This window comes from Nestor notabilis, unplaced genomic scaffold (assembly GCF_000696875.1).
Source record: "Nestor notabilis isolate BGI_N333 unplaced genomic scaffold, ASM69687v1 scaffold11626, whole genome shotgun sequence".
Taxonomy (NCBI): Eukaryota; Metazoa; Chordata; class Aves; order Psittaciformes; family Psittacidae; genus Nestor; species Nestor notabilis.
This window is the reverse complement of record NW_009932416.1, coordinates 26478-44340: the sequence shown is the minus strand read 5'-3', so window position 1 is coordinate 44340 and position 17863 is coordinate 26478. Positions and strand designations below refer to the sequence as shown.

Here is a 17863-nt window from a genome sequence, read left to right as displayed (position 1 = left end):
CCCCCCCCCCAGTTGGAAGTAGTTACCTAAGCAGAGAACCATGCCATGTTTTCTGGTTTAAACACTGAGAAGGATATCTTGCTAGGAAACATACTTGAAGAAACAGCTCTATCAGCAGTTCTCAAGTCTATCACTGATTGTGGTCTCCTCACTTGTAATGCCTGACCCTGAATCTGGCAGAGAGAGAACCAGAGTTGAAAATCAGAACTACTTTTTTTTTTTTTAAACCCTTTGTGAAAGTTCAAGTATTTACTTCCAAACATTCAATATTTACTTTATATAACCTTTGTTTTGGCAAAGGAACTATTGAAATTACAATTTATTTTATTGGCCTTTCTGAGGCTCACTCTTCCAGGAGAGCATAGCATTGCTTTTACAGTTAGTTACCAAAAAAGATCAAGGTTTTGCATAGTGTCACTTTCATGAAGTTTTATCTGGCTGAACAGAACAATTCTCATTACAGACTATGGTGCTACCTTACCCAAGTATTGTGAGAAGAGCATTATTCAGTTCCTGCTGTTCTGTGTTCTAGATTAAACTGGGGCTCTGGTAGTAAAAGCTCGCATGGAGTGCACCTTGCAGTTACAGTTACTGTTCTGAAAGGGCTGGCAGGTTGGTTCTGGACACTGCCATGTTCAGTATATAAGGCTATGAAAACTCTTTCCAGGAGATACCTTCTGAACTAGCTTTGCTGAGCTCAGTAGGAGAGTGTTAAAAGGATTGAGCTTTGAGTTTGTAAAATTGTTACTTGATGAAGAACTTCAAGTAGCTTTAGTGCCACTTTCAGATTCTGAACTGATACTTTAGCCAGTGAGAGTAATCTGTTTCGAGACAGAGTATAGTAAGACTAGCTACAGTACAAGTGTTTTTCTGTGCTCCCAATCTTCCTATTGAAGCAAGCACTGCTACTGAGATTGAGTTCTGCTTTCAAAAGCAAGCCAGTGACCCCTGTAAGTCCTCAATGCCTACAAATGCTGCTAGCAAGACTCCCCAGATGCAAACAACTAGCACTGTGACTGATGTTCCACTGAAATTTTGGTCCTTCAGACAGTAATCCTTTAGTGGCTAAGTCTTGCACTAAAAGTACTGTCTGTTTGATTAGTATATTAGTATATTTTTCTTTTTCAGTATCACAGCACCAGCTATCCAGTCTGAAAGAGTTTTACAGCTTACATGGTCAGTTTCAGAGAGCTTAATGTAAAATGCTGTGTTACCATAAAAGCTAGAGTCTTTGAATATCAGAGAAGCTGGCCAGAGTTGCTGTGTAATCAATAGTATGTGCCTAAATTAAATCCTAATTATGACAAACCATTCTGTGGTCTTCGTGTAAAGTGGGTTAGACTGCAGGGAAATCTAATCTTTAACCACATCAATATTCACAACTTTAATTGAAAGAGAAAAAAATGAAACTCCTCCCCACACTTGTTAAAGAAAATGTCTATTTGTTGTCCTGAAAATGGGGAGTGTGGTAACCTATGTATCCTCTGCTAGCAAGTTTGCCTTCAGAGCTGCACGGGTGGAATGAGTTGATGTACATCTGTAGAAGTTCTCGTTTTTTTTTTTTTACTAATCAAGGTGCAGCTTTTCCATCCTGGGGCTCACTGGATAGAAAAAAGCTGGAGGAATTGACAGGATTATATTGCATTCTATAGAAAGGATCAGTACTGGAAAGAAGAGTTCAAGTGTTGATCCCCAGTAGTCTTACTATATTTAATGTTGTCCAAGTGCTTGTGATCAGACAAGTGTTGTATAAAGCACACTTAAATAAACATTGTTGAAAGCATGTCTTATGATCCTCTGCATTTCTATGAGCTATTAAGAGGTGACACAATTGTAATGTCACACCAGGATATTATCTGACAAACTGGGGGACTTGTCCTTAAGCCAAAAAGATTGAATCATCACCTTCCTTTTAACCTCTCGTAAGTTAGTGATGTTGGACTGATTTGAACTGGTGGCTGAATGGTAAGAGACTGCGTAATGATTCCCAGAGTTCCTCTTTTTTTAATAGCAGTTTTGCTTTAATTAACAGCAAAACTATTGTGCTTTGTTACTCTCCATGGTCTTAACTATATAAAACAAAAAAACCCACCCCACCCTGCATTGTTCTTCCTCCTCTGCTTCCTCACCATAATTTGTCACAGTTATGTTAATATACTTTCTTACAGGCTTTTTACTTTGATACTTAAGGCTATTCAAAAGGAACTATGATAAAATGGAATTTCACTTATCTTAGAATCAGGAGGGTTTGGATGTTTGGTTTTTTTTCCTTAAATAAAATAATTGAGTTATGTTGGTAGGTAAGAAAGCAGCAGCTTGTATAAGGATTCAGGAATTACAGGATTTTTTCTCGCCTGCCTCAGAGAAGCTCATATGCAATATTGGATCATCAAGAATATAAATGCCAGTGTTCCTGTGACACTATTAGCTGTTAGACTTGTTAACTTTTATTAGGAATAAAGCGTAGGTTTTAGGAAGTTGAACAAAGTGTTTGTACTTAAATATTTTTAGTTTTAGGATTATCCATGTTACTTTCAATGTACTCTTCTTTGCCTGTGTACTGGCTGTATTGCGGTTACCTTCACCTGCTTTTAAATGCTTTTTCTCCAAAGTACCCCTCAGGATTTCTCTGAGCTTGATTCCTTGTGTTGGGTTTTTTGTTTGAGGGTTTTGGTTTGGGTTTTTGGGGTGGGGTTGCTTTTTCGTCGCTTTCTCTACTTCTATTTTTTTCCATTCCTGTTTTTTCCTATTCTTTTCTGGGTTGGTCATCGTCCGTCCGTTGCCCCCCCCTGCCCCCCATTCCCAAAACTTCATTGATCATCTTGAAAAGTTCAGGGTGCTTGTTAGCTGTTCTTTCTCCAGTTCAACAGCTCAGTGCATCTGCCTTCCTGTATTGCAGCTTTAGAGAGAATACTTGCTGTCCAAAACAGCAAGTTGAGTGCCTTTTTTGCTTCTCTGGTTGAGAGGCTTATGCAGGTATTCTGAGAATAAGACAGGAGAGTTTTTAAATTTGTTTGTCTTGTGGGTTTTTCCAGTCTTTGCCAAGCAAACTTGCGTTGCAGAAATGCAATTTGTATTGGGGCAGAGCACTGCAAGAGACCCAACTAACCTGGTTGTACATCTGTACTATGCTTGTGCATAGTAGCGTGTTAAAGAAGTGGCAAAAGGTGGGGAAGAGTCTATATAGTTCATGGAATCACACAGTTCCAGGAGCACCAGGAAAATGCAACAGTATCTGCCAATTAATTAAAACATGATTTTAGGCAGCAGTGGTTCTGTGTTGCTTACAGGCTTTTCTTAGAATAGGATTTGTTTTAGAAGGATCCAGAAGGCTGTTTTGAAGATCGTAAGAAAGTAAACTTAACAAACCATTGCCTTTAAAAATATATACATATGTATGTGCGTACGTGTATTTAAAAGCAACCCTTATCTTCCCAGCAGCCTTCTGAAACTAAGCTATAGCAGGTCTCTTTCCTCTGAGATTAAGCTTGCTGTAGATTCATAAAGAGAAAATGTATCCTAATGAATCAAGTCTAATGCCTCTTTTAAATTATTTTTATTTTAACAGAGCTATCTGAAATAGAACCCAACGTCTTTCTTCGGCCTTTCTTGGAAGTAATCCGTTCTGAAGACACTACAGGCCCCATAACTGGATTGGCCCTCACCTCTGTGAATAAGTTCCTCTCATATGCACTAATAGGTATGTTCTGTGGCTTCCTGGGATTTACCAAAATGCCAGCCAAATGCATCTCCTTGAGACATGTCTTTGGCCAGGATACATGCTTGCAGTCTTAATCAGGAGATTGGGGAAATAAGAAAATTGTTATTAATGCTGGGGAAATAGGCATCTGCAGTTTCATAGCATCATACCTGCTGGTCTTTCATGGCACTACAGCGATGGCTAGAAGCAGAGCTAAAGCTTTTAGTGTTCCCTGACTGCTGCATGTGCTTATGGCCGCTGCTGGACTGTGCTGTTTAATGAAGTCTGAGCAAAAAGGCCAGGGAAGGGAGAATACCAGTTTGGATTACAATACTGTAATATGCATAAACACTGTGGAATTTATTTAGGTTTGTGGACTAGTATTTCAGCTCCAGGGTGAGGATGGTTTTTTGCCCAGTCTGGCTGTCCAGCAGTGTGCCAGTACTCTTCACTTGTCACATGGCATAGACAGTTTTGCCACTCCCAGACTTCCAAATGTGTGCATTCTCCTTTATATTTGTGAAAGACTAACAATGTGCATGTGGTCAGTTCCCATGGCTCAGCTGGCTTGTAGTAACTCATTAGCTGGCTTTCTGTCTGCCTTCAATGCTGCTGTTAGTGGTGCTTGATTTTTGCTGTGTAAATTCTATTAGTCCTTTCTGATTATACCTGTATGAATTACAAAACCTACCTATGTTTGTTTATACATGGTTTCACATGGAGAAAATTATTTTACCTGTCTTCCTCCTGCCAAGTTCAGATTTCTCAGTTCTTTTCCTGCCTTACATTGCAAGGAAACACTGTTGAAGTTTTGGCACTGTTGTTTTATATATTTTGTTCTTCGGCGTTGGCATGAGAGAAGTTAGAGAAAGAAAGTGCTTGATGTAGATGCAGACCACTTTTGTAGGCAAGACCCAAAATTAAAATGAGCAAAAATAGGGACTTGCAGGAAAGAAGAGGAAAAAAAATAATAAAAAAAATTGTAAGTTTGATGGAAGTTTAGTGTATCAAGACATCAGTTTGAGGTCAGTATTTGGTATAATTAATTGGCAAAAATTAATTCAAATTATGCAAGATTAATGTCACTTCATAGGACAAAAAAAAATAAACCTGTGAAACATGTCCCTATAAAGGACTAAGCAATGAAGCAAAATATGTTAGTTTCAGCATAGAACAGGGGGATGGACTCTTCTGGGCTTTTATGGTCTGGGTGGGATCAGAACATCAGGCTGGTGTCACATGTCCAGGCAAACATCTGCACAGGCAGCCAACTACAAATACTTGATTTGAGGCAGAAACAGTAAAAAAACGTGGTTAAGAATGTGTAGTCTTTCTCTAGGTACTTGTTATTTAGAGTATTAATTAGGTTACTCCAGCAAGGGTGCATCCCTGTAACTGTTGCTGAGCATGTGTTGGTGGTAGGCACTGGAAAAGGCTCTCTGCCTGGCTTATGTTGTGGAGCAGAACCTGTAATCTAAGACCTCTGTTGTTGCTTCAGGTGACATTCTCAGTGGCCTTGTCCTTTGTGCTGCTCCAGATACCACCGAGACTGGGATTAATGGTGCTGACTGAACATCTGGCTAGGGTTGTGTTGTTAAGTTAAAGCTTTTTGGGTTGTATATTTCTCTTTGTAATGTAAGACTAAAGGTAGTCTGAAGACTGCTTGCCTAAAGATAGGAAAAGCTTAAAACTGTCCTTAATATACAAATCTGTTTCAAACTGTATGGAGCAAGGAAGGATGGACTCCAGCATAACCACAGTGGGCAAATTTCAGTGTAGCTGGTATCTGTGTTGTGTTTTGGAGCTGACAGGTGAAACCAGCACTCTTTTTCAACAGCATCATTAGCTGTGTGTGTTCTATGAGTGGAGGGTTTTTGCTGTACACACTAGGTTGAAAAACTTCACGCTGGCAATGAAAGGACCAAACTCCTCTGATTAATTTTATTTCTTTAAAACAGCTTTCTTTTCCTGTTTCCAAAGTATTTCATCGGTAATCCTTGTATTATCTCACTGTTACTCTGTCACATGTCAGCAGGTGGTTATCTGTCAGCTTTTCAGGCCCGTATTGCTGAGGGCTTTGTTTGAACACCAATTAGAAAAAAAAAATTCTTTATTGAGACTTCTGATCTCGATTACTCTGAATTGCTGGGTGCAGTTCACCAACAGGAGTGTGCAATCACAGCTCAGTTTGATAAAAATGCTTGATATCCACCATGCATGTGTTTTAGTAGGAATAGTTAGCCTTACAGAAATTATCCTCTGCTTTGAAATAAGTACTACTGTTCCAAGTGTTATAGTTGATAAATTACAAAGTAATTCTTAAAGTACAAGAAAATTGTGTGACAACACTAAACTCCCACTGATTTTTACCTCTCAGATTAGTTATGTCCTTACTCAGCAGTTTTGCACGAGCTAGCTGTCAGCCTTTTTGATGAACTCAGACCTTAGCTATAGGAAGACTAGTGGCTGAAAAGAAAAGGTTATGTGCTTTTTTTACTATCACAGTCTGTCTATAGCAGCTTCTGGCTCCATTTCTACAGTTAACTTTCCCTGGTGTTCCTGAAAACTGCATATCCATAAATGAGTAGCTGTTACTCAGCTGCCAGCAAGAGGACATGATGTTTGGGGAGCTTAAAGCATGTTCTCCCCTCTACTTTCTCTGTCTCCTTGGTGATTAATTTTAGTTCTACTAAAGGGGTTACTGAGCAGGCTTCTGGCTTTCCAGGGTTTCCCTGGTGGTTGAGAGCCTGGATTTTCTGCTTTCTGCTTGTTCTCTGCTCACCTGTTGTGAGAGTACACCCCATATGAAGTATGTACATCTAGATGAGGTCTCCAGGTCTTTGCACTGTAGGTAGCAATTTTCAAACTAATATTCTACTTCACACAAACTTATTTTTGTTAGTGATTCTGAGCAGGCATTGACACATCTTTCCATGCTGTTTTCTCACAGGGGAACAAAGAAACGGGTTGATCTTTTCTGTATCTTTTTCTGCAAAGTAGAAGTATCTGTGCTTTTAATTGAACTCAAGAGGCTTTATAAATTGACCCGAATTTGTAGAGCTGTTCCAGGGAGCCAGAACTGAAGTAGTCAGGCGTGATATGTGTTGGGAGAGAGGTGTGTTTATTAGTGTTGAAGGTAGGGGCTAGAACAGCAAAGCAGGAGTCATAGATCTGTTAAGGAAGCATACACACAACTTGCTTGCATTTCCTTTTCACACAGACTATTTATCCATAACTATGACTAAATGTATTCCTAAGCCTAGAGCAACTCACATCTGCTGGAAGAGGTGACAGTGCTCTACCTTTTCAGCAGCAAGTGGCTTTTTCCTCTTGTTGCCTTCAGCTGCTTTCCACCGTAGTTGTTGAGGTTGGTGAACAGTAATATTAACCTAAGTACTGTCATTGTGACACCTCTGGTCTTTGCCTCATTTAATTGAGGCAATTTAGAATGATCCTCTATCACCATTAGTGGTTTAAGCTATAATTTCTATTTGTGAATAAGAGTGCATGGAGTACCGACATATGGCTGATTTTATTGCCTCTGATAAAAGAGTGGTAGCTTCTAACTGGATTATAAGCCATTGTCAGAGGTACGCAGAGAACTGCCTTTGACAGCCAGGCCTTTTCTCTAATGCTTACCAGTATCAGAGTTTGGTATTCCTTTAAGTGCCGCTGCTGAAGCAAGCACTTCAAATGCTTGCTTCGGCAGCAGCAAGCATGACCGATAGTCTTAGAGCAGACTTCTTGATAGCTCTGTGAGGGGTTTGACTAGCAAACCAGTGGAACTTCCTCTGAACTGTGCAAGCTGGGTTTTTTCTGTGTGAGCGAACTATACCAAAAGTAAGCAAGCTCTGCTCTTAATAGGGATGTGTAAGCGATCACAAAGGTGAATTGCTGTTTCTGTTCTGAAGTACAGTGATGTCATTTCAGTTTTGTGCAACTATGAGAAGTTCCTTATCCTGCAGCCCCTCAGAATCCCCACAGCATGGTGGTGACTGCTCACTTTGGACCACAGTAAGGGCAGCTTTCTTTAATGTCTAGGGCTTAGCCCCTCCTAGGTGTGAACACAAATGGAGTCAAAGAAGGAATCTGCAAAGCTCCTCTGCAAAGTTTACAAGGTCTTGCTTGGTTCCTCTGTCAGCTTCATTCTCACTGGAGTTCGAGAGGCCCCATTGCCAATTAATGAGGTATTAACTAGTGTTTAGGTTGTCTCCTTTCATTCCTGATGGCTGTTTAGGAAGGTAACAAGGTTCTTGCCCAGTGCCGTATTGTTTAAGTGAGAATGAAATCAAAGCCGGAGGCAGCTTTTCTGAAGCCACTGTAATGTGGCACAAGATATGGTTACTAGCAACAATCTTGTCCTAAACATTCTGTCAACTGCACCATTGTTTGTAGCTACAAAAGGCTGAAATGGGGAGAAGGAGCCTTGCTGAATGATTGAAGCGGGAGGCCTGCATCTCTGATATCTAAACTGTGATTTTGTGTGTCTGCTGTTTTCTCTGGGGAAAGCTACTAGTCCATTCCTTCCCCAGCTCCTATTGCTTAGGAGGGATGTAGAACAAGAGACAATTTTTCATTCTCAATCTAGTGGAACCTGTTTGGCATTTTCTCCTCGTGGGAGTAAATTTGAGGTTCCTTATGTTTAAGAGCTGTTTTTCTCTTCATTCCCAAGAAAGAATAGAATGCATTTAGCAGCTGATTGTGCTGTGTTGTACAAAACAGGACAGAGTCTTAAAAATTAACATCTAAAAACATACAGAGCTGGTAACAAGTGAATTTGAATTATTTTCTTGTTAGGTTGCATCATGTTGCAAATGTAAATAGACTCTTGATAAAGTCTTTCTGAAAGGTCAAGTTTTAAAAACTTTGTGCTACTGAGAGTTGAGTTTTGCTTTTGTAGGGTCAACTCTCTCTGAGTCACACAAATTAAGGAAGCAGATGTCAACAAAATATCTCCGTGTAGGTGTCTCCCCACAGAGGTGGTAGGCTGTATATGGCCTTTCCCTGTCATGTATTTTTATTCTGTTGCTCAGATCCCAGCCATGAGGGCACAGCAGAGGGGATGGAGAACATGGCAGATGCTGTCACTCACGCCCGATTTGTGGGCACAGATCATGCAAGCGATGAGGTTGTGTTGATGAAAATCCTACAGGTAAGTAGAGAGATATGGTAATTACCATAATGGTTGCTGCCTGTTGTGGAACATATCCTGTTACATGGAGATGAAGAGGAGGGAGCAATGTTTTGACGCTGGGGAGCTTAGTGACAGACTTTATTTTTAAACAGATGGCTCATATACCTGTGGTAAAAGCTTTTCCAAATGAAAATAATTAAAAGCTTAAATAAAATGATTTTTAAATGAAGGAGCTTGATAATGTGGTAGCATTGATAATCCTGCCTTGTGCATGGTCTGTGTTAGTAAGGGTAAATCAAACATATGGATCTCAAACTTATTTTTGAGAAAGGTCTTTAGGAGACACAAAGCTATGAACTATACACCTCTTTGGTCTATGTACTTTTGAGCAGATAGCTAGTTACCGAATTTAAATATTGGGTAGCTTGCAGTATATCAGGCCTCCTGTAGAAGTGGGTTGGGAGAGCATTGTTTTCTCCTAATTTGTTTCTTGAGCAGAGCATTCAGTTTGAAATGACTCCTGGAAAACCCATAGGTTGTCTGTTTATGGCAGTCTGTTTTGAGGAAGCCAACCTCCTCTTGGAAATGCATGCAAGTGTCATTGTACTATGGGACATACGTGTGCTGTTTTATTGCAGGTTTTGAGGACCTTGTTGCTCACTCCAGTGGGAGCCCACCTCACCAATGAATCTGTGTGTGAGATCATGCAGTCCTGTTTCCGCATATGCTTTGAAATGAGACTCAGCGGTAGGTTTGTTCATAGTTCAGCAGTTAAGAAATGGCTGGGTTTCCTCAGTATGAACTAGTTCTACTGTAGAGCGTGTAGCCGTGGAAAGCTGCTGAGCTTTATGCTACTGTGTCTCTACAACTTACTGGAAAGCGTTAGTTCACGGTACAACTTTGGACTGCTTTTTCCCCAGCTTCATGGCGCCACCTTGTGATGATCGGTCCATTTGCAGTAGTGCGGTGTTGGAGCTGGTTTTAATAAATTTGCCGTAATCTCTGTAAACAAGGCTCGGAGGGGAGTCTGCTTGGAGAAGCCTCTTGATAATATCACACTGAGTAATGACACCTGTGTTATTTGTTTTTGTCTTCGCAGAGTTATTGAGAAAATCTGCAGAGCACACTCTGGTCGACATGGTGCAGCTGCTCTTCACAAGGTAAACCTGCTTGTGTTTGCCTCAGCATTGCCGAGATGGCCCTCTAAGGACAGAAAGATTCCACACTTCCACTTAAGGGCCCTCAGAAAAATCATCCAAAATGGTCATTATTTAGAGGTGGAAGGGGATGAAGGATTTGGCACTTTTCTCTTGGGCTGATCCTGTTAGACTGCAGGGACACAGAGGTAGGGAAGGTTGCCTGGTTTAAGGTGTCCTTTGAGGAGAGATGGACAGCTAAGTAATGAAGAGCTTTAGGACAGGGAACCAGTCTGAGGACAGAGCATGCAAACTTCCCTCAAAAAAAAAAAAAAAAAGAAAAAGAAAAAAGAAATGCCCTAAAAAACATAGCTCTCTTCAGGAGAGCGAATAGAAATGATGTTGAATAGTTGCATGTTGATTTCAAGCTGAGAGCTTTGACCTCACATATCAAAGAGAATTTTAAACTCTTGAGATCATACGTCATGGACAAATGTTCTGTCCTTTTCAGCACCCTTTGAGTAATTAAGATTACTCCTTTTAAGCTCAAATAAGTTATTTAACTTCAAAACTGTTTCTCCCGATAGTGAAGTAATCATAAACTCTCTCTGGGTATTGTGAAAATGAAAGGTACAGATATATAAATACTTTTAGGAGGGGAGGATTGTAGTAAAACTGACAGCTTGTGAAACACAGCTCACAATATTTTTTGTTTCCCGTTGTCACACTCAGTTCCAGTTGGGATCTCAGTTGTTTTGTTTCTTTTCCTCTGTGCACCCTGTGTCATGCAATGCACTGGACGAATGTGGGGCAGAGTCAGAATCAATCTCTTCAGAGAGGAGAGACTGCATAGCTTTTTCTTCAAATGACTATGTGAATTTTATTTAGTGCTTATTCATTACTTATTGTATATCCTCTCCTCTGTCCTTCTTGATAAGGCTTGGAGACACCACTGCCATCTGTGCCTGTGGACACTGGCATTAGAGAAGCAAATCAATGACAGCAACTGCAGGGGTGGTTTGGCCATCTTGCTTACCAGAATAAGAAACAACCAAAGCTGTGCTGCAAGGCTGTTGTCCCTTCAGCAAGCAAAGATAGAACTGTAGTAAAGGAACAGAAGGGAGAGCAGGGTGTGTAGAGTTGTAGACAAATGTACGCATTTGTCTCGCCTGGTAATCCAGGTGAGAGCAGTCTACCTCCTTTACGTTTGAGACGGGGACTGCTTAGCTCAAAGCATTCAGCTTCAAGTTAGATCCACTGTGCACCATAATTGTGTTTGTATGATGAAGAGTGGAGGGTAGCTACTGGGGTTTCTACAAAGTTAATGAAAAGGGTTGCCATGACTAGTAATAACATGTACAATGCAAGAGTCCTATTGTGGATGACACTGGCTCAGCAGCTGTTTTTAGCAGCAAAAACCTGTTTTGAAACCCGTTTTGAACCAATCTAATTAGTCCACTGCTGAAAACATACACTGAAGGAAAAGAAACTACTTATATCACCATTAACAATAAAAATCTGAAAATCAATATAGGAAAACTGCTGTTAGCAGTAAATCATGCAAAGCACCTTTCATCTATACTTTTTCTTTTTTTCTTCTCTATCAGTAGATTTTGGCAGGAAAAGAAACTAAGAGTGTCTCTTTTTGTGGATAAAACCTAATTTTGGTCTTGTATCAACAGCATGACTAGAAAGAGCAGTCTAATTTTTTTTTCCCTTGTTAATGCAAGAAAGCTTATGTATATAAACTTGTTCTTTGTCTTTCAGGTTGCCTCAGTTTAAAGAAGAGCCTAAAAGTTACATGGGAACAAACATGAAGAAGGTAAGATTGAGCATCATGTTGGCTGCTCTTGTCTCAGGCTTGCACTCATCTCTATATTGTCTGTTTTCACACTTGTGTTTCTTCATTCCTGCAAGTCCCTAGTTCACTGAAAGAGCATGTTTCACTGCATAAATGGACATAGCTTCATTAATTCCGTGGGATTAAGCCCACATTGTCCAGTAAGGAATCTTGTTAATGATGCTGCTGTCTAAGTGAGCCAGTCCGGATTCTGGGAACAGCCATCAGCTGCTGTGGGCTAGAAAATCCCAGCAAGTTATGGAACCTGATGGTGATGTCATCTGATAATTTGCTGCCTTCTGCTCTCTCTCCAACTTCCTTCTCATCTTTCTTCATTCACTGCAGGTTTAATACTGAGCTCTTGAGATGTGTTTATCCAGTTTTCCCTATGCAGAAACGAACATTTTTGAGGCTGGTGAAACAACATGAAAGCGTTATGAAATTGGGCTATTGTAGAAAAAGCTTTCATGGCTTCCAGAAGGGGCAGCTACAGAATGTAGCGAAAACCTTAGTTCACCTTCGGCAATGCCATCTCTATTAGCAGCCAAATCAAAGTATTCTGTTCTTTTTCTCCCTTTCCCTAAATGCACAATTTTCTGAAGGTGGAAGGTCTGGGTTTCAACACCGCCACCTCCCTCTCTACAGTGAGTTTTTCAGCAACTGGAGTCAGTGTGGAAAATACCATAAATGAGACCTTACATGATTGTTAATGTAGTAATGTAGTAGTTTCTTAGGTGGAGGGAGGTCCACTTGAGGAACTCCATATATACTTCTATACATACATATTCTTTATACTCCACAGAAAGAATGTCAATGAAGATACAGGTTTCTAGTGTTGAGAGCAACATGATGGGAAGAAAAGTGCTAGAGAAGAAATAATCAACTTTGAACTTACGCTGAATGTACTATTTATATATGTTATAATTTCCACTCTTTGTATTTTTAATGAGTTAAGTAGCAACATTGGGTAAATGGACATTTCAGATCCAGTGTTTTGAGGACTGAATGCTTATTTGTAGGAATCTGAAACTAGCTTGGGGCTTTGCTTCTTGTAAAATGACTGCTTGTTTCCCTTGAGAAAAGTGGCAAGATTTGTGATGATAGCAGGCTGACCTAAGGAAAGCTAAAAGAAATCAGGCTGATGTACTGTAGGTATCAGAATTTGGCATGGTCTGTGTACAGAAGGTGTAAAGTGGAAGTGAATTTGAACTTAGGAAGGCTACCCTTATCAAGTGATGGCTGCTCCCAGCTCGGTTAAGCGATGCTCTGTCCTGTGTCCGATCTGTGCAGTTACCTTGTATTGTCCCTGCTGTGCATGCCAGGAGTCTGCCCTGCAGCCTTGCACTCTGCCAGATTTTGGTTTTTTTTTTTCTCTCTTTGGGTTTATTTTGCTTTGTTTAAACCATACATTTGCCTATCTTTCACAGATCTCTTCATGTCTCCTCAACAAACTGGAGCTAAGTAGTGGGGAACAGCCCAAAGCCCTGAACCAATTAGAGAGGGTATTGCTCTTTAAGAATCTGAAGGTCTCTCTCTCCCTTCTCCCTTCTTACCTTACTCCCCTCTTCCTTCTCTTGTAAACACCACTGAGAGATAGTTTCGTTGTTTGCAGCAGATCTCCCTCCACTCATTTAACACAGCATGGCTTCTGGGGACAATGCATGTAGTGGCTGTTTTGCAGTGTTGTGGCTGCAGCTGGGGCAGGCTTATGAGGGAGAGACCCTTGTTTTACTGCAGCATTCGGTGTCTTGGTGAGTGCCACCTAAGACATCATCACAGCATTTTCTGAAGAAGGGAGTAGAAGGGCATGGGCAAGATTTGAGTCGTCTGTGACAGTGAAAAACTGAAGAAAAGAAATATTAAAAATTCAGGTTGCTCTCTGAAGGCCCAAGTGTTGTGTGTTCTGGCTTGTTTATAGATGTAGCAACATATCTGAGGAGTCTCTTGACTCAGTGTAAGCTTTGTTGTTTGGTGCAGGGCCACAAAGTTCAGTGCTCTCTATAAACGTGTTTTGAAGGAGACTGCTGTACCTTTTCAACATCTTGGCCATGTTTCTACTGAAATTAAATATAGCTCCCAGTACAGTATTGGCCAATGAAGGATGAGTGGAGCCAAACTGCATTACAAACTGTGTTAGTCCTTCCTAGTTGCTCTAGAAAATACTTCCAAAGAAATACTGTAGGTGTGCAGATTGTTGGGTTTGGACCAATCATAGAAACCCTGGGAAACTGACTTAGATGGAACTCTCCTCAGTTTTCCATGCTGGTTCACAAGCTTAATGTAGATATAGTTCTTGTCCACCATTAATGCTATATGGTCCAAAAGGAGCTGAACAGAACATTTAGAGAAGCATTTGCCATTCTTTTGTCCTGTGTCTATAGTCAGGATAGTTAGGGAAGGCAGTGGCTGGAGACTTGCAGATTTAAGCAGAGTTGCACAGAAGGAAAGACTAAGAAATGTTTCCCTTTGAAGCAGAAATTGTATCTGAACACTGGGTACTGCAGTGAGAATCGGGAGGAACCTAAATCTGAGTTTCACAGATTTTGGTGGGCGGATTATGTTCGTAGTTGCCAAAGATGCATAAATAACTTTAATCACATAAGCTTCATTAGTCGTTGCAGTGCAGGCAAGTAGGTGAGATGACTGGACTGCATTGATGTCTCCAGGATTTGGATTGTGGACTGCGTTCTCTCTGCATGCTTTTGTGTCTTGAACGCTAATTGGTGTGCTGACCAGTTCCATGCGCATCTAGAATGAGCTCGTGTTAAGTATAATCACTTTAGTTACTAATCATTGGCACTTGCCCTTTTCTCTTGAGGCTTACAGTATCTTATGGAAAAACAAACGAGTCCAGGTAAGGTGGCTTGTAGAAAAATGAGATCTCACAGACACTTTAAAAAGAATCTTGTGGTATTACATTTTTCTTCACCTTCCTAGACCTTAGCTGGAGTTTTATGGTTAAAGCCTCATCTATCAAAGGAAGCATTTGGAGTCTCGTACATATTTTTTCTTCTACAATTTTGTGTACATGTTTATTTATGGAAAGGTAACTCAGATAAATATAATGGAATCTGCACTGAGTTCCAAGATGAACGAGCAGTAGCTCTCAGCTCCCGCTCTACCCTGATTTCTAAAGAATGGGTTTTAAATACTAATTTCAGGTGGTTTACTGTGGAAGTACAGGCTTAATCTAATCTGAAGGATGCTGACAATTAGAAAACTAATGCAACTATAATATTTCTGAGCATTGAAGAGGGAAGGAGAATTTGACAGCATGACTAAAATTCAGGAAGTTTTAATGATCTAGTAAATGTCATTTACCTGCAGCATTTAGTCAAAAGCAATATTAGGTTTAAAATCTCAGCCTGTTAACATGCAACCAAGCTTTATAGTGAAATCAGAAAATGACTTGCTATTGAAGGTAAAAACAAGCGTTATAAATAGCTCCGTTAGTCAAAGATAAACTGTGTAAGTTGGGGGGGCGGTTACATTTTTTTATACTAACATAAAAAGCAAGTGTTACCTTTTAATTCAGTACAAAATATGGAATGAAAGGTGTTACTTTGCTGTCTTTTGATACATGTATTGTTTTAGAATTCCCAAACCCAGGGTTTGTTTGTTATAACAACATATGGCCCCTTGGCACTGGTGAAATATTTCTATTCAGCATTTCTGTTTGCTTCTGCAAATTTTTTTTTTAAGCTATGCAGTTGTCATTGTAGTTTCTCCCTCTTATTTATAGGAGATAGCAAAAGAAAAAAAAAGAGGGGAGGGAAAATGTTATGGGAGGTAGCACTAGGTAATCCTAGCTGGTAATTCTAATAAAAGGATGCCTCTTTGTGTAGAACATGGAATACTGGATGGTATGAGATGGAGAAGACCTACTGGGTAATCTCACCTGTCAAATTGTCAACCCCCCCCCCACACCCCACCCCTAAAGTATAAAGAATGGTTTATACTTCGATGAAATGTTTGGGATTCTTTAAAAATCAACTGAGTCTCTTTGCTTGCCTGACTAAGTGGTTTCCCATCCATGTGAAGCTGTTGTGACTCAGTCTCTGAAAGATGGCACAGGTTCATCAAATGATGGACATACGTCTTGCGACCCTCAAGAGGAAAAATCTTGGAGTTAATACAAAGTACAGGACAATCACTAAAAATTGATATTGTGTCTGAGGAAAAGTGCTTTTTTAAAAGGGCTAGTGTTGAACTGAGGTAGTATTTGGTGTCTGAAAGGGGAGATCAGAAATACTACTTAAATTGGCAGCTTGAACCTTCTAATAGCATGACTGAGGGGTAAAAGGAGTGGGACTGATGTGGTTAATTCATAGTAATATCTTGGCTCCATTTTGCAATTCTGTACCTCCCTCCACCCCTCAAATTTTTATTAGCAAGTAACTTTTTACCTAGCAAATCATGTTAACAGGATACAGTACCTAGAGGCAATTTTGAAATTATGTGAAACAGACTTTATTGGATTTAACAGATAATGCTTCAAGGTTTCCTTTTCTTCTTGAGTAGTTTGGTAAATGAACTATAAGTCTTCAGATTTTATTTTATAAGTTCATGAAAAGGGATAAAAAAATAAATAGGGCTATTTCTAGAATAGTTGGTAGGTAAAACTACATGATCTAATTAGCAGCTTAAGCCTTTGATGAATAAAACTGTTGGTAATATTTAAGGCTTGAGAGGTTTTTAAATTGAAAAGGAAACTACTAATAGAGGTGAAGCAATTTTACTTTTAGCTATGTGCTTGTCACGTAAGTGTTTGTCAGAAGCTGTGATTTAGAAGGGGATTCTTGCTGCAAAATTTGGAAGAATTAACAAGGAGCAAAATAATTATGAATCTGTTAATTAACAAGCTCACAGAAACTGTAGCGTAGCTATGACTTGGGGATTAGTCGTCAAACATATAGAATTTGTGGTGCAAAGAAAAGTTACACAAATGGTTTACTGCACTGGGACATAACATTTTAACGAGCTTTGTTTAAATGGGAAAAATTAGGCCATGTACAGCAAGTTAAAATTCTAGCTAAAGAGATGGAAAAACAGTAGCAGAACCTACCTAGAAAGTTTATTGCGTTTAAGAAGAGTAGCAGCTGGCAGGAGGAAAGTTGCAGAAAAAGGAAGAAGCTAAAGAATAAAGCTGTCTTCTAGATGATTTAAATCTGATGCTAGGGATATAAGAAATAAGGAGTATTATGCCTAAAATATAACTTAACTATGAAAAATCTACAAAGAAAAGAGTACCAAGTAGGGGCCTGGTACTGAAACTTGCTGAATGGTTTCCACTACACGTAAGGTACCTGTTCAGTGGTTAAACTTTCACCCCAAATTGAAGAGGTCTGACAGCATCAGAAAAGCTGACTGCAGCTAACAAACCCAAGAGTAAGTGCACTCCTGCACTTAGAGGAGCTTGCTTTAGAAGGAAGCTGTTTTCAGGCCTGCCATTGCTGTTGTCCATGTGAATAAATGTCATACTGTTTTTAGGAAGTTCTGGAGCATTTGTGCATGCCTGCAGTAAAAGCGCACTCCAGCAAGTGCCACACAGTCTGCATTGCTCCTGCTGTGGTTCTTGTTTGCCTGATCAATGATCTGTATAAGAAGAAGTAGGATCCTGGTCAAGAAGGATGTCAAGGGTTAGGTTAGATTTAAATCTGAAGAGGAGTGATGACAGAAGGCAGGTGAAAGCAGAATATGGTTTGTTTCTAAACCACTAAGGTGGTATTTGCAATGTGCCATGCCTTAGGAGTGAGTGAAGTCTTAGAGAAACGCTTGTCAGTAGTGAAAGATACCTGGAGGAAAGTGAACATGGCATTGCTATGAAGATCAAGAGTGAATTGAGGCCAGAGATAAGTGACAGAGCTACAGACTGCAGTGTAGGATTGGGTACTCAGGCCCCATTCTCAGTCTTTGTGCATAGATGGTGAAATTTTAATTGTGTATCAAACCTAACTAGTTTAATTGATGCCCTTTAAAAGTCTGGCAACTTTGGCAAAAGCAAATTGATTTGAGATGTGTCTCTAGGTCTAAGAAAATTCTTTATCTTAATG

General features: G+C 40.0%; 1 protein-coding gene across 1 annotated transcript in view; it reads left to right on the top strand.

The window, feature by feature from the left end:
- LOC104407186 (golgi-specific brefeldin A-resistance guanine nucleotide exchange factor 1-like) overlaps positions 1 to 17863 on the top strand; it is a gene marked incomplete at its 3' end in the record, with an annotated part of 98967 nt that overhangs the window by 54891 nt on the left and 26213 nt on the right. The window contains 6 exon segments of the mRNA XM_010016387.1: positions 3569 to 3700; positions 8734 to 8852; positions 9473 to 9581; positions 9934 to 9994; positions 11738 to 11792; positions 13238 to 13336. Coding sequence (XP_010014689.1) covers positions 3569 to 3700; positions 8734 to 8852; positions 9473 to 9581; positions 9934 to 9994; positions 11738 to 11792; positions 13238 to 13336 — 575 coding nt within the window.